The sequence below is a fragment of the Kogia breviceps genome, chromosome 4 (genome assembly GCF_026419965.1).
Source record: "Kogia breviceps isolate mKogBre1 chromosome 4, mKogBre1 haplotype 1, whole genome shotgun sequence".
Lineage (NCBI taxonomy): Eukaryota > Metazoa > Chordata > Mammalia > Artiodactyla > Physeteridae > Kogia > Kogia breviceps.
This window is the reverse complement of record NC_081313.1, coordinates 182,318,502-182,331,179: the sequence shown is the minus strand read 5'-3', so window position 1 is coordinate 182,331,179 and position 12,678 is coordinate 182,318,502. Positions and strand designations below refer to the sequence as shown.

The 12,678-nt window shown below is 59.3% G+C and overlaps 2 protein-coding genes across 6 annotated transcripts in view; one reads left to right on the top strand and one right to left on the bottom strand.

The window, feature by feature from the left end:
* Positions 1-2,759, bottom strand: part of PLPPR3 (phospholipid phosphatase related 3) — a 50,150-nt gene extending 47,391 nt beyond the window's left edge. For 2 of the 5 annotated variants that reach the window (XM_067033263.1, XM_059063415.2), the window contains exons 1-2: positions 2,638-2,759; positions 1,675-1,795 (exon numbers count right to left, since the gene is read on the bottom strand). In XM_067033263.1, coding sequence (XP_066889364.1) covers positions 1,675-1,795; positions 2,638-2,708 — 192 coding nt within the window. In that variant the 5' untranslated portion in view covers positions 2,709-2,759. Of the gene's footprint in view, positions 1-1,674; positions 1,796-2,108; positions 2,236-2,430; positions 2,574-2,637 lie in introns of those variants that run through there. The other 3 variants (XM_067033265.1, XM_067033264.1, XM_067033266.1) reach the window with 3 other exon arrangements.
* Positions 2,760-6,116: 3,357 nt separating this feature from the next.
* AZU1 (azurocidin 1) lies at positions 6,117-8,546 on the top strand. The gene is made up of 5 exons (XM_059062464.2): positions 6,117-6,174; positions 6,458-6,614; positions 7,051-7,192; positions 7,727-7,963; positions 8,380-8,546. The coding sequence occupies exons 1-5, from the start codon at positions 6,117-6,119 to the stop codon at positions 8,536-8,538; spliced, it is 753 nt and encodes a 250-aa protein (XP_058918447.2). The 3' UTR covers positions 8,539-8,546.
* Positions 8,547-12,678: the final 4,132 nt, after the last annotated feature.

Here is a 12,678-nt window from a genome sequence, read left to right as displayed (position 1 = left end):
GCATCTGCCCGCCGGACCAGACTGGAGGGAGAACCGGCGGCCCCTGGTGGCAGGTTGCGTGGTGGGGGTCCCCCGTCAGAGCCCGCCACCACCTGAGGAGGGCCTGTAAGTGCCTCCGGAATCCCACCACCCGCCTCTCACCGCTGCCCGAGACCCTCGGCTGAAAACCAGGAACCCCTCCGCGCATATCTCTGCACCAAAGCAAGATCACTCACACACACCCACGATGTCGAGCCAACCTGCTTGCTTTGGGGGCGTGTGTGTTTAAAAAAAAAAAAAAAATTAATGGAACACCGGCCGCAAAGGAAATGCAGACCGGGTCTGGGATATGGTTTTGCGCCCACGGGGTCGCTCAAAATCCAGACGCCGCTAACGCTCGGGGCAGACGCAACTGCAGGAAAACAGGCACGCACGTGGGGGCCTACGTGGGAGGACTTTGGGGTCCTTCCCGAGTGACCACACCCTGCTCCCCAGCGAGGTACCCTGTAGATAAGCTCTGCTCACTTGTGTGGGGTGACACAGGCCAAAGGGCTTAAAGAGTCTCCTTCTAGGAATGTCTGTGAGACACAAAGGCTAGGAAGCACCCGAGTGCCCAACTCCCTGGGGCTGGGGCCCAGCACTGGAGTACTACATGGTAGTGAAAGAGGATGGGGCAGCGTTTCCTGGGACGATGGTAAGCAACGATCTCCTCTAGAAAAAAAGCCAAGGGCAGGAACTTGTGTTTGCAAAGGTGGTGGGGGGAGGCTGCATATCTCGTGGACTTCAATGGGTGTGAAAGGTTTTCTGGGAGGGGACACAGGGGAGAGTAGTGGGAAGTGGAGGGGGGTAGGCGCCTGGGGAGGGGTGGGTGCTGCCTCCGTGATGCCTGGAGAACACTGAGAAGGTACAACCTACTGTAACGAGGATTCAAATGCATATCTGAACAATCATCAGATTTCCCGCCCATCGGGGAGGTACCTACCAGCAGCCTGGGCGACCCTGCACAGGGTGGCGGGGGATGCTGTTTGCTCAGGTCTGGTGGCTCCCCCCTCTCCACCCACACCTTGTCTGGGTCCCTCGCTGGAGCTGGGTTGCCCCGCACGGCAAGCAGGGTGCACTGTGGGTAACCCAGGTGCTAACCATCTAAGAGTGGCTACACGTTCGTTGTCTGCGCGTCATTAGCGCTTAGTATGTGCCAGGTGGCTGCATTTACCATCTTTTACTTTTTAAACACTCACGAGGCCTTCACTATGTGCCTAGCCTGTTCTATCAGAGCTTGGCGAAGTTCAGGAGCCTCCATCATTAGCAGAGGAGGGATTTCAATTCAGACCTTCAGGCCTCCGACCCTGACGCTGGAGGAAGACACCGCATCCATACCCCGCACCCCCCAACCCATGGCCCCCAGCACCTTGCTCCAGCCCCTTCATCTGAGCTGTTGACCCGTACCCCAGACTGAAGGTTCCGCCTCCCAGCATTTGCCCAGCTCCTGCAGAACATCTTTCTGTGTCTCTGCAACTCCTACTCGTCCTGCAGAGCCCAAGTGTTCTGACCCACCCCCACCCCCAGGCACCCCCAGCTGTGCCTGGACCCGAGGCTGACGCGACCTGTGCCCGTCCCTCGGCGTGGGGGTCCCCGAGGGCCGGCGTTATTGAGGCCTCTGCCCCGCCCCCACCAGCGTGACCACCCCCCACTCACCTCTACGAAGTAGAAGCAGGGCAGAAGCGTCATGCTGTCCTTCGGGCTTTTATTCTTCTCCTTGGTCGAGATCATGGTGCCGGGGGCGCCACAGGCCGTGGTGGGAGGGGACAAAGCCGCGCTGGAGGAGGGAGGGGCGCAGACTGAGCCCTGGGGGGACGCGGAGCCCGGCGCCCGCAGAGGAGGGGCGGGCCAGGATGCGCAGGAACCGCCCAGGGAAACTGAGGCCGGGGAGAGGGGAGCCCGCGGCCTCCCCCCGCGCACTGCGGCCCTGCCCAACGCTCCGGATGGGGGGCCGGAAGGGGGCTCGGCAGAGACGGCGGGGACGGCCTGGCCAAGGGGCCTCCGGGCCGGGGTCCGTCCCGCGCGTCAGGGCGGGGGCCTTCAGGACCGGAGGAGCGGTGGGGTCCTCGCTCAGCCCGAAGGCCCCTCACCTGGCGCGCCGGCGCTCTGAGGGCGGAGCTGTCGGCGGCGGGGGCTGCGGCGCGGCGAGCACAAAGCCGGCCCCTCCCCCGCGGGGGCGGAGGGGAGGCGGGGAGGGAGGGGCCCCGCCCGGCCCGAGACCCCGCGCCCGGCGGCCTAGAGGCGGCGCTAGGGGCGGGGGCTCTTTGTCTCGGCGCGTCGGGGGCGCCGCGCGCGTCCGTCGCCGTCCCCGCCCCCCCTGCTCCCGCGCCCTCCGTCTCTGGGTCTCCGGGGTCTCGGTCTCCCACGGGGGCGGGCATGGGCCGGGGTTTGCGGGCTCCTCCCCTCCCGGACCTCTCGGATGGGCCCGGGGAGTTCCATCGAGGCCGGGCGCGGGGAGAGTGTCCTGGTCTCCGAGTTTCTCGCGTCTCTGCCCCCCTCCTCGGCGCGCGTTTCCATGGCGAGCTCCCGGGTGCCCGGGTCTTCGGGAAACAAAAGAAGCTGGTGGGGGGCGCCGCCCTCACTCCCGGGCCCCCGCGCCGCGCACCGCGCACCGCCCACCTGCCCCCTGCGCCCCGCCGGGGTCCTCCCTCCGCTCGTCCAAACCCGGCCCCTCGCCGGGCCCACAGCATCCAGGACGCACGGCCCTGGAGGCCCCGGGATGCGCGGGCGGCGGTAGGGCCCTCGTGGTGAATTCACGTGAGACGCACTCAGGCAGCGCTTGCTCTTTGCAGGTGTTTCCTCTTTTCCACACACTGCCATGTGGGGTGGGGACCAGCTGACCGTCATTTGACATGTGGGGAAACTGAGGCCCCCCGGGAACTTAAATCTCTGGCCACGGTCTCCGGGCCCCAAACGGCAGGATTTTATTCGGTTCATTTTTTCACCGTCTCCTGAGCACCTCCTGTATACCTGGCTCTATACAGTCACGGGGGAGCCGCTGAGAAGTGGTACAGACCCCCCCCCCAATCAATCCCGCAGTTCAGCGTCCAGTGAAGGTCGGGGGTGAGGGCTGCACAGATGGATAACCCCGCGTGTGCAGCCACTGGGCTTTATTCGCACTCCGACCTGGCCCTGGCCGTGGCCCTTCTTGTTTTAAGAGACTCAGCTGCATGTGTCTTCAAAGACGACTGTATGCACGCGGTTAAGGGTGCGGCCCAGAGGGTTTGAATCCCACGGGGGCCTCCATTTGCTCACCTGGAAATGGGCCTAACAAGGCCGCTTTGCGCATGGGCCGCACCGCAGCTGTCTGTCCCGCCTCCCCAGGCCTGATGCCCACTGAGAGCCTCGGGTTCCCTGCCAGCCAGGGGCTGAGCCTGGGCTGGGCAGCCGTTGGGAATCCTGGTGTTGAAAGGTGACCACAAACAGGCCTCAGGAGGAGGGAGGAGGGAAAAATGGGGCAATCGCTCTTGGGGGCCTCCTGGGGGGGGCGGAGCAGGAAGGGGTGTCCCGGGAGACCCTCCTGACAGCTCAGGACACCAGGAGAGGGTCTGGGGGAATATCAGGAGTAGGGGTGGGGGTCTTCTTCCCGTCAGTCCCCAGTGGTGGAGGAGCCAGGCCCGGCTGTGATGGCACATGGCCCAGCAGTGAGGCCTGGACTTGCTTCTGGGGAACTAGGGAGCCATGGCAGAGTTTAGAGCAGGCAAGAGGGACTGAGCACGCCAGGTGCTGCTCAGAGACTCTTGCACATATTAACCCACTCGATGCTCACGACAGCTCTACTGGGTTGGGGGGGGGGCGGGAACTGTTCACGTCCTGGTACCCAGACAGGGAAACAGGGCCAGAGAGGGGCCCTTGAGGTCACCCAAGTAGGAAGGGATGGACCTGTGGGCTCTGGAGTCCCCCATCTCTCTGCTGTGCTGTGTGCAAGACAGCAGCCTGGTCCACGGGCAAGGACAGGGTGGGCGGCAGGATGCTCGGGTGGGATCCAGGGAGAGTGGAGGCAGGAGGCAAACTTGGGGGGACACTGGTCTGAGGCAGAGGCCATGCAGGGGACACGGCTGGGCGGTGGGACCGTGGGACTCAGCAGGGACCAGGCCTGAGCCCCAGGACCCCACCATTCAGACTGGGTGGAGGACTAGCAAGTCCACCCTGACCCCTGCTCCTGCCACCTTCCCCAGTCCTGCCCTGGAAGAGGCCCCCCCCAAGGCCCCAGACAAGAACTGGTGTCCTAGTGTCCTGAGACGTGGGGTCCACCAGCAGCCCCAACCTCTTGGTGTCACCTTGGAAATAAATCCTATTTTTTTTTTTAATTGAGGTGTCAAAAATAAGTAAAATAAAAATAAAAATAAAAAATTGAGGTGAAATTCACATGACATAAGACCAACCATCTTAAAGTATCACATCTGCTGGTTTTGGGAAGGAACATTCACAGAGTTGTGCAACCAGCTAATTCTAGAACATTCCATCTCCCCCAAGGAAACCCCATTTCCTTCAGCTATTATTCCCCTAACCCCCTAACCCCCCAGCCCCTGACAACCAGGAACCCACTGTCTGTGTCTGTGGATCTGCCTGCTCTGGACGTTTCCCATCAATGGAATCACACGCTGCGTGTCCTTCTGTGTCTGGCTTCTCTCACTGAGCGTCGTGTCCTCAGGGTCCGTCCACGCGGTAGCGAGTGTCAGGGCTTCACCCCTTTTCACGGCTGAGTGGTGCTCCCATGTGTGGAGGGACACGTCTGTCTGTTGAAGGGCATTTGTGTCGCGTCCACCATGTGGCCACTGTGAACACGCGTGTGCAGGTTTCTGAGGCCCTGTCTTTGGTTCTCTTGGGCACGCACCTAGGAGTGGAACTGCTGAGTAATATGATAATTCGGTGATTAACGGTTTGAGGAGCTGCCAGGCCTTCCCCAGCCGTGGCACTATTTTACATCCCTGCCAGCCTATCTGAGGTTCCAATTTCCCACCTCCTCACCAACGCTGTATTTTTTTTCTGCCCTTTTCATTCCAGCCATCCTAGTGGGTGTGAAGTGGTGTCTCGCTGTGGTTTTGATTTGTGCATTTCCCTGATGACTAATAATTTCGAGCATCTTTGCATGCATGGCATGTTGGCCATTTGTGTATCTTGGGAGAAATGTCTACTCAAATCCTTTGTCCATTTTTAAGTGGACTGTTTGTCTTTTTGTTGTTGAGTTGTGAGAGTTCTTTATATATTCTGGATACTCAACCCTGTCTATCTCTCCCCTTGGCCTCATCTCTTGCCCAGGTTCTGAGTGCCTGAAACCTCTGAAGACCTTGCTTCGAGGACAGGGAAGGGGAGACAACCTCTCCAGGACCACCTGGCTCTGGGGCCTCCATGGCCTCACCTGCCCACTTTAGAGAGGCACAGACTGAGGGCGGGTGGGTGTCCCGGCCGGGTGCCCTCAGATGAAACCCTGTAAGTGGAAAGCTGAACACAGAAGACACCCAGTGTGTGATTCCATTGATGGGAAATGTTCAGAACAGGGAGATCCACAGATGGAGAGTGGGTTCATGATTGTCAGGGGCTGGGGGATGGGAGGGGGAGTGACTGCTGATGGGGACGGGGCTTCTTCTGAGGTGATGAAATGTTCTAAAATTGGGGTGATGGCTGCGTAACTCTGTGAAGGTACTAAAAACGATGGAATTGCACGCTTTAAACAGATGAATTGTGTGCCACTCGAATTATATCTCAATAAAGCTGTTTAAAACAAAAAAAAGAAAGCAGTAAAACACACACACATGCAAAAGCCAGCAGGACTCAATCCCAGGCCAGGTGGGCAGTGGCGGAACCCCCAGCACTCAGGCTGGAAAGCCGAGCGGAGCCCCCATCGTGAGTGGCACGGCTGTGTGTCAGCCTCACCCACATCTGAGGGGTCGCCCACCATACAGAGGGGGGGACGGGGCACAGGGTGGGCAGTGGAGGGCCCAGGCAGGCCCCGGGAGCGGTTGGCTCTGGAGGCCTTGGGCAACTTCCCCTGTTCCTGACGGGAGGGGCCGGGCCCTGGGTCAGGGGGTGTGCTGATGGCCAAGGCCCCAGGTATAAGGGCGCCACCATCCCAGCCACCCCCAGCGGCCCCCATCATGACGGCACTCAGACTCCTGGGCCTGCTGGCCGGCCTGCTGGCGACCTCCAGGGCCGGTGAGTGCCTGCCCCGGGCCAGATGTCCCCATCTATGCCGGGGTCCAGCTGCAGGGGACAGGCCCTGGTGGGAGGGGCCGGCGGGCACCAGCCCCTGCTTCCCTGGACCGAAGGCTCAGGGAGGGAAAGCGACCTGGCCCAGGCCACACAGCCAGCCAGGCTGGCCCTGACTAGCCCTGGGAGGGTGGGCCCCTGCCCTTTTAGAGAACAGGGGGGCGGGAGGCCGGGGTCTCCCCAGGGATGGGGCTGAAACTGAGGGAGCTGCAATGCACCCTCTCCCCAGGTTTGGCCCCCCTGGCGGACATCGTGGGTGGCAGGAAGGCCCAGCGGCAGGAACTCCCATTCCTGGCCTCCATTCAGCTCCAAGGGTGGCACTTCTGCGGGGGCGCCCTGATCCACCCCAGCTTCATCCTGACAGCCGCCAGCTGCTTCCAAAGCCGGTGAGGAGGGAGCCACAGGGTGGGGAGGGGGGCTCGGGGAGGGAGAGAGCTCGGGGGGGATTCCTGGGGGGGCGGTGCCTGGTGGGTGAGAAGGGGAAGGGCTTGGAGAGGGGGAGGGGTCTTAGGAAGGGTTGAGGGGCTTGGAGAAGGAAATGGGGGACCCAGGATAGGAAGGGGGCCCAGGAGGGTCTCGATCTGGAAACAGAGGGGAGGTACGACGGCTGCAGAAGGAAGGAAGGAGGCTTGACCGTCACCGCTGTCCTTCCTTTGGCTCCTGGGCCGTGGTTCAGCGGGCTAGTAATTCCCTGCCTTATTTGCAAGCCCGCTCCCCATCGATGCAAATGCCCGGGCCCTGGGGTGGGTGTGGAAGGTTGGAGACTTCCCCGCAGGCCCCCAGGACTGCCCCGGACTGGTGTCTTCCCCCGCCTGCTCTTAGCAACAGCAGGTCTGCCACTGTGGTGCTGGGGGCCTACGACCTGAGGCTGCGGGAGAGGTCCCGGCAGACGTTCTCCATCAAGAGCATCAGTGAGAATGGCTATGACCCCCAAGAGAACCTGAACGACGTGCTGCTGCTGCAGGTGGGGAGAGGGGTGGGGGGGCTGGCGATGGCCTGGGAGGCTAAGGAGGGACGAGCCACGTGTATGGAGCCTGTGGTTAAATCGTACGGCCAAGCGCGCAATCCGTTTAGCTCTCCTCCGGATCCTGGACACGGCAGCTGGGCCAGCCTGCTCTCCCGCCAGCAGAATTTAAAACTGCCCATTTCCCTACATCCTTACTGACACTGCGTAATATGATTTTTAAAATTTTTCTGTCATCTTTGACGGGGGGCGGCACCTTGTTTTATCTGCATCTCCCGGGCAAGCTCTTCACCTTCAGGGTCTCTCAACCACCTTTGCGATAAGAACCATTGATTCCTTCTCTGGAGGAACCGGAGGCCCAGAGAGGTAAAGTCACTTGGCCAGGACCCCACGGCCAGTTACTGCCTAAACGGGCCAGGACCCAGACCACCTTACAGACCAAAACTCACGTCGCTGCCGCTCCGGCTCCCAGCTGGGCCCTGTGAGGCTCTGGTCCCCAGCTCCGCCCTCTCCTGACTCAGTTTCCCTCCCCAGCTGGACCGTCAGGCCAACCTCACCAGCAGCACCGTGGCAGTGGTACCACTGCCCCCACAGAATGCCACGGTGGAAGCTGGCACCAACTGCCAGGTCGCAGGCTGGGGCGCCCGACAGGACAGAGAGCACCTCTCCCGAGTCCCAAGGATCTTGAACGTCACCGTGACCCCGTCGGACCAGTGTCGCCCCAACAACGTGTGCACAGGCGTCCTTACCGGCCGGGGCGGCATCTGCCTGGTACGGGCTGGGCGTGACCTGGGGCGGGCTGCAGGGGGCAGGAAAAGCAAGGACAAGTGCCAAGCTCTGGACTGGGGGCTGGAGACACGACAGGGAACAGGACAGGGTAGGGTCTGCCCGTTTGGGGCCAGGCGCTCCCAGACCTTGTGGGTGGGGGAGTCAGGTGTCGAGACAAGGGTGTGCACGGGACAGGCCCAGCCCGGGGCAGCAGGGAGTTCCTGGGGGCATCTGAGACCTGAGTTGAAGGTGGGAGTTACCCCAGCAAAGTTGAGGGAAAAGCGTGCAGGCGGCGGACAGCACGTGCCAAGGGCCAGGGGCGGGGACAGGATTTGTGGGTGGCATGAGCAGTGGTTCTGGGTGGGAGCAGAGTAGGGGGGCTGGGCCTGGGATGCCCTGACTCTCCTGCCACCCTGCAGGGGGATGGGGGCACTCCCCTCGTCTGCAACGGCCTGGCCCACGGCGTGGCCTCCTGGTCCCGGGGGCCCTGTGGCAGGGGCCCCGACTTCTTCGCCCGCGTGGCACTCTTCCGAGACTGGATTGACAGGGTTATAAACCAGCCGGTCGGATGTGCCTGACGGACCCCCAGCCCAGCCGGTGGGGGGCGCGTGAGCTGCCACGGAGCCCAGCCCCACAAGCCTCTGTCCCATCCTGCAGCCCGACCCTGGCCCACGCAGTTGTGACTTTAATAAAGGATCTGTTCCTATTCTGTCCACGGCACCTGATTTCTGCTTTGCAGGGGCGGGAAGGGGCTGGGGGCCGAGCGCAGGGACATCTTCCAGCAAGAGTGGCATCCACCCCGGGGCCCTCCACTCATGGGATCCGCTCGCAGCCCCGAGGACCAGGGGCTCTTGTTATCTCCACCTGACGGAGGTGGCGCCGGCGCCGAGGCTCAGAGAGGTTGGGTGACTAGCCTGAGGCCACACAGCCAGAGTGGACTCTGAACCCACATCTGTGAGATTCCAGGCCCCCTTAACCAGCTCTCATTTTGGTCGAGAATACAGTTACCCCGTAGTATCTGCAGGGGCTTGGCTCCAGGACCCCGGTGGGTACCCAAATCCGCGGATGCTCAAGTCCCTTGTATCAAATGCCGTAATATCTGCAAGTAACCTACGCACATCCTTCAGTGCACTTAAAATCATCTCTAGATGACTTAAAATACCTGATAAAATGTAAATGCTGTGTAAATATAGTTGCCTGCCTACAGCAAATTCAAGTTTTGCTTTTTAGAACTTTCTGGAAATTTTTTTCCCAAATATTTTTGATCTGCGCTTGGTTGAATCCGAGGTTGGTTCAGTCCGCGAGTGTGGAACCCGCGGATACGGAGGCCCGGCTGCATATTATGCAGCAAAGTCAAGAGATACACGAGAAACTGGCTTTAGACTATTTGCCACTTGAATCGGTTAAAGAGCCTAATGTGAAAGGAACTGAAATATAAGTGTTAAATAATAAATATAATTTTATAGGGACTTCCCCGGAGATCCAGGGGTTAAGATTCCAGGCTTCCACTGCAAGGGGCACGGGTTGGATCCCTAGTGGGGGAAATAAGATCCCACATGCCCCGCGGTGTAGCCAAACTGTGTATATATATATATATATATATATGTATTTATGTAAATGATATATAAAACATGACAATCGTATAAATAACATAAAAAACATAATAAAAATAATTATATAAATGATATATGTATATATAAATGATATATGTATATCATTTGTATATCATATGTATATATGTATATATATTATATATATTATGTTTTATCATAATGCACATAATATAATTTATGAAACTAAAATTGTTTCATTAAAATAAAAATTAAACCATACATTACATATTAGCATTTATTACATATCATGCTTGTATTTTAAATATATATACTTAATAACTCATAATAAAATATAATAAATCTACGGTGTAAATATTATACATTAATATTTATAGTATATATTTATAACATATGTATCTTATATATTTATAATATAATACATATAATGTGCACCTAAAATCAGTAAGGGAAAAAGTTAGAGCCCAGTAGTAAAAAAGTGGGTCAAAGATGTAGGGCTTCCCTGGTGGCGCAGTGGTTGAGAGCCCGCCTGCCGATGCAGGGGACGCAGGTTCGTGCCCCGGTCCAGGAAGATCCCACATGCCGCGGAGCGGCTGGGCCCGTGAGCCATGGCCGCTGGGCCTGCGCGTCCGGAGCCTGTGCTCCGCAACGGGAGAGGCCACAGCAGCGAGAGGCCCGCGTACCGCAAAAAAAAAAAAAAAAAAAAAAAGATGTAAACAGTTCACAGAAAAGAACCACAGAAGGGCTCTTGACGATGTGGAACCACTGCCCCTCACCCAGCGCGTGAGAAATGCCCGCTGGCCTCCTGGGAGGTGGGCTTTTCACCCGGGGGCTTGATCACGAAGCCTGCCGTCTGCGGTGTCTCGTCTGGGGTGGAGGGGGGTGGGGACGGGGTGGTAGGGACGCGTCGGGCATCCGAACCAGGTGCCGCCCTGGGGGTTGCCCGCGTGTCACCCTGCATGAGACGGGGACAGGTCCTGCCACGTGGCTCGAGGGAAAGAGGCTGCAAAGCATCCAGGGCTGGCAGTAGAGAGACCACAGAAGCCCGGGGTGGGCGGTAGCACCCAGCTGTGGAAGAGGCTCAGCCCAGCCCAGCCTGCGTCGGGGCCGAAATGGAGATGCCCAGCTCTGCTCTTCTCCTGGAGGCCCCGCCGACGCCCCAACACGCAGGGGAGGGGAGGGGCTCGGAGGGGCGGCGCTGTGCCCCGAGCCGGGTAGTGTCGGGGTCCGTGCGGTCCCGAGCCCCCTGCCCTGACCGCGCGCCCTCCCCACCCCCTCACTGGCCCAGAAGCCCCCAGCGATGGCCCGCACTCACCGGCCACCGAGGTTAGTTGCGTTGCCATTAAAAGCCATTTTACAGATGGGGAGCCCAAGGCCCGGGGAGCTCCTACCACCACCGGCGTTGCTGGCGCTTACTGGGCACCCGCTGTGTGCCAGGCCCTCACCCCATCCTACAGGCCTGGTCTGTGGGCCCTGGGTCTGTTTATTTGTTTTTCATAATTTATTGCAGTGAAATTCACATGACATAAAATTCACTCTTTTAAAGGGAACGATTCCGTGGTTTTTAGTGTATTTCACTAGGTTGTGCAACCCTCACTGCTGTCCGGTTCCAGAACATTCCATCACCCCAAAAAGAAGCTCCGTCCCCATCAGCAGTCACCTCCCCTCTCCCTCCCCCAGCCCCTGACAACCACTAACCACTAACTCTCTGTCCCTGTGGATTGGCCTCTTCTGGACGTTTCCCATCAAAGGAATCACACACTGTGGGTCCTTCTGGGTCTGGCTTCTTTCACTGAGCGTCGTGTCCTCAGGGTCCGTCCACGTGGCAGCGAGTGTCAGGGCTTCACCCCTTTTCACGGCTGAGTGATGCCCCCGGGTGTGGAGGGATGTATATCCATCGTCCATCGATGGTCATCTGGGTGGGTTCCACCCTGGCTAATGTGAATCACGTCGCTGTGGACATTTGTGTACATGTTTTGTTTGAACATCGATTTTCAATGCTATGGATTTGTACCCAGGAATGGAATTGGGGGTTCAGAATGGGTCCTGCTTTACAGAAGGGGAAACTGAGGCCCAGAGAGGAATGTCAGCGGCTCAGGAGTCCAGAATGGTCCCAGGGGCCCCACCTGCTGATTTTGTTCAGATGGGGAAACTGAGGCCCTAGGGCGTTGGGGTCCAAGAGCATATGGTCCCAGCTTGGAGCCCCCAGCACTGGCCCCCTCGAGAGAGGAGTGTTTTTCTCTTTTCAGGAGAGAAGAGGAAAAAGAGGCAGAGACACAGCGGCTGAGCCTCTCCCGCGCTCCTTCCCTCGAACCTGGGTGGGTCGGCTCGGGTCCGCCTGCCCCCTCACCCCACCCCAGCCTGTGTTCCCGGCGAGGCCGTTGCCTGTTGCACCAGCCACAGTTGGAGCGGGAAGGGGCCGAGGCCACAGCTGCCAGCCCCACTTCCCCTCCACCTGCCGGCCCGACCCCCAGAGGCCCCCGATGGTTCCCTCCCTCCCAGTTACCACCCCCAGGGCCCCCGGGCCCCCAGCTCTCCACCCAGTCCCACGCCTTCCCAAGCCTCTGCCTTCAGGCAGCCCCCCAGCCCTGCACTCACCTGCCTGCCCCCACCACAGGCCTGGAGCAGAGAGGAGGACCCCTGGCCATCCCCCTGTCTCCTCTGATGCTGTGACTCCCCTCTCCAGCCCACCCCACCCCCGGGAGGCTCCCTGGGGGGGGTGACCGCTTCCGGCCAGGACCCCGTGGGCAGTTACCTAGCAAGGTGTGTGTGTGTGTGTGTGTGTGTGTGTGTGTTTCTTTTTCTTTTTCCATTAAAGCTTTATCGAAATCTACTTCTCCTACCATACAACCCACCCGCTTAACAATTCAGCGGCGTTTAGTATAGACACAGGGTTGTGTAACCATCGCCTCTAATTCCATAACATTCTCATCACGCCAGAAAAAAACCCTGTCCCCACTGGCAGTCACCTCCCCTCCCCCTAACCCAGCCCCTGACAGCCAGGAACCCACTCCCTGTGTCTGCGGATCTGCCTCTTCTGGACGCCTCCCGTCAGTGGAATCACACCCTGTGTGTCCTGCGTCTGGCTTCTTTCACTGAGCGTCGTGTCCTCGGGCTCCGTCCACGCGGTAGCGAGTGTTAGTGTCT

Coding starts and splice junctions, on each gene's coding strand:
- AZU1 (XM_059062464.2), top strand. CDS start 6,117: ATGACGGCACTCAGACTCCTGGGCCTGCTGGCCGGCCTGCTGGCGACC. Junction 6,175..6,457: donor GCTGGCGACCTCCAGGGCCG/GTGAGTGCCTGC, acceptor CCCTCTCCCCAG/GTTTGGCCCCCCTGGCGGAC. Junction 7,964..8,379: donor GCCGGGGCGGCATCTGCCTG/GTACGGGCTGGG, acceptor GCCACCCTGCAG/GGGGATGGGGGCACTCCCCT.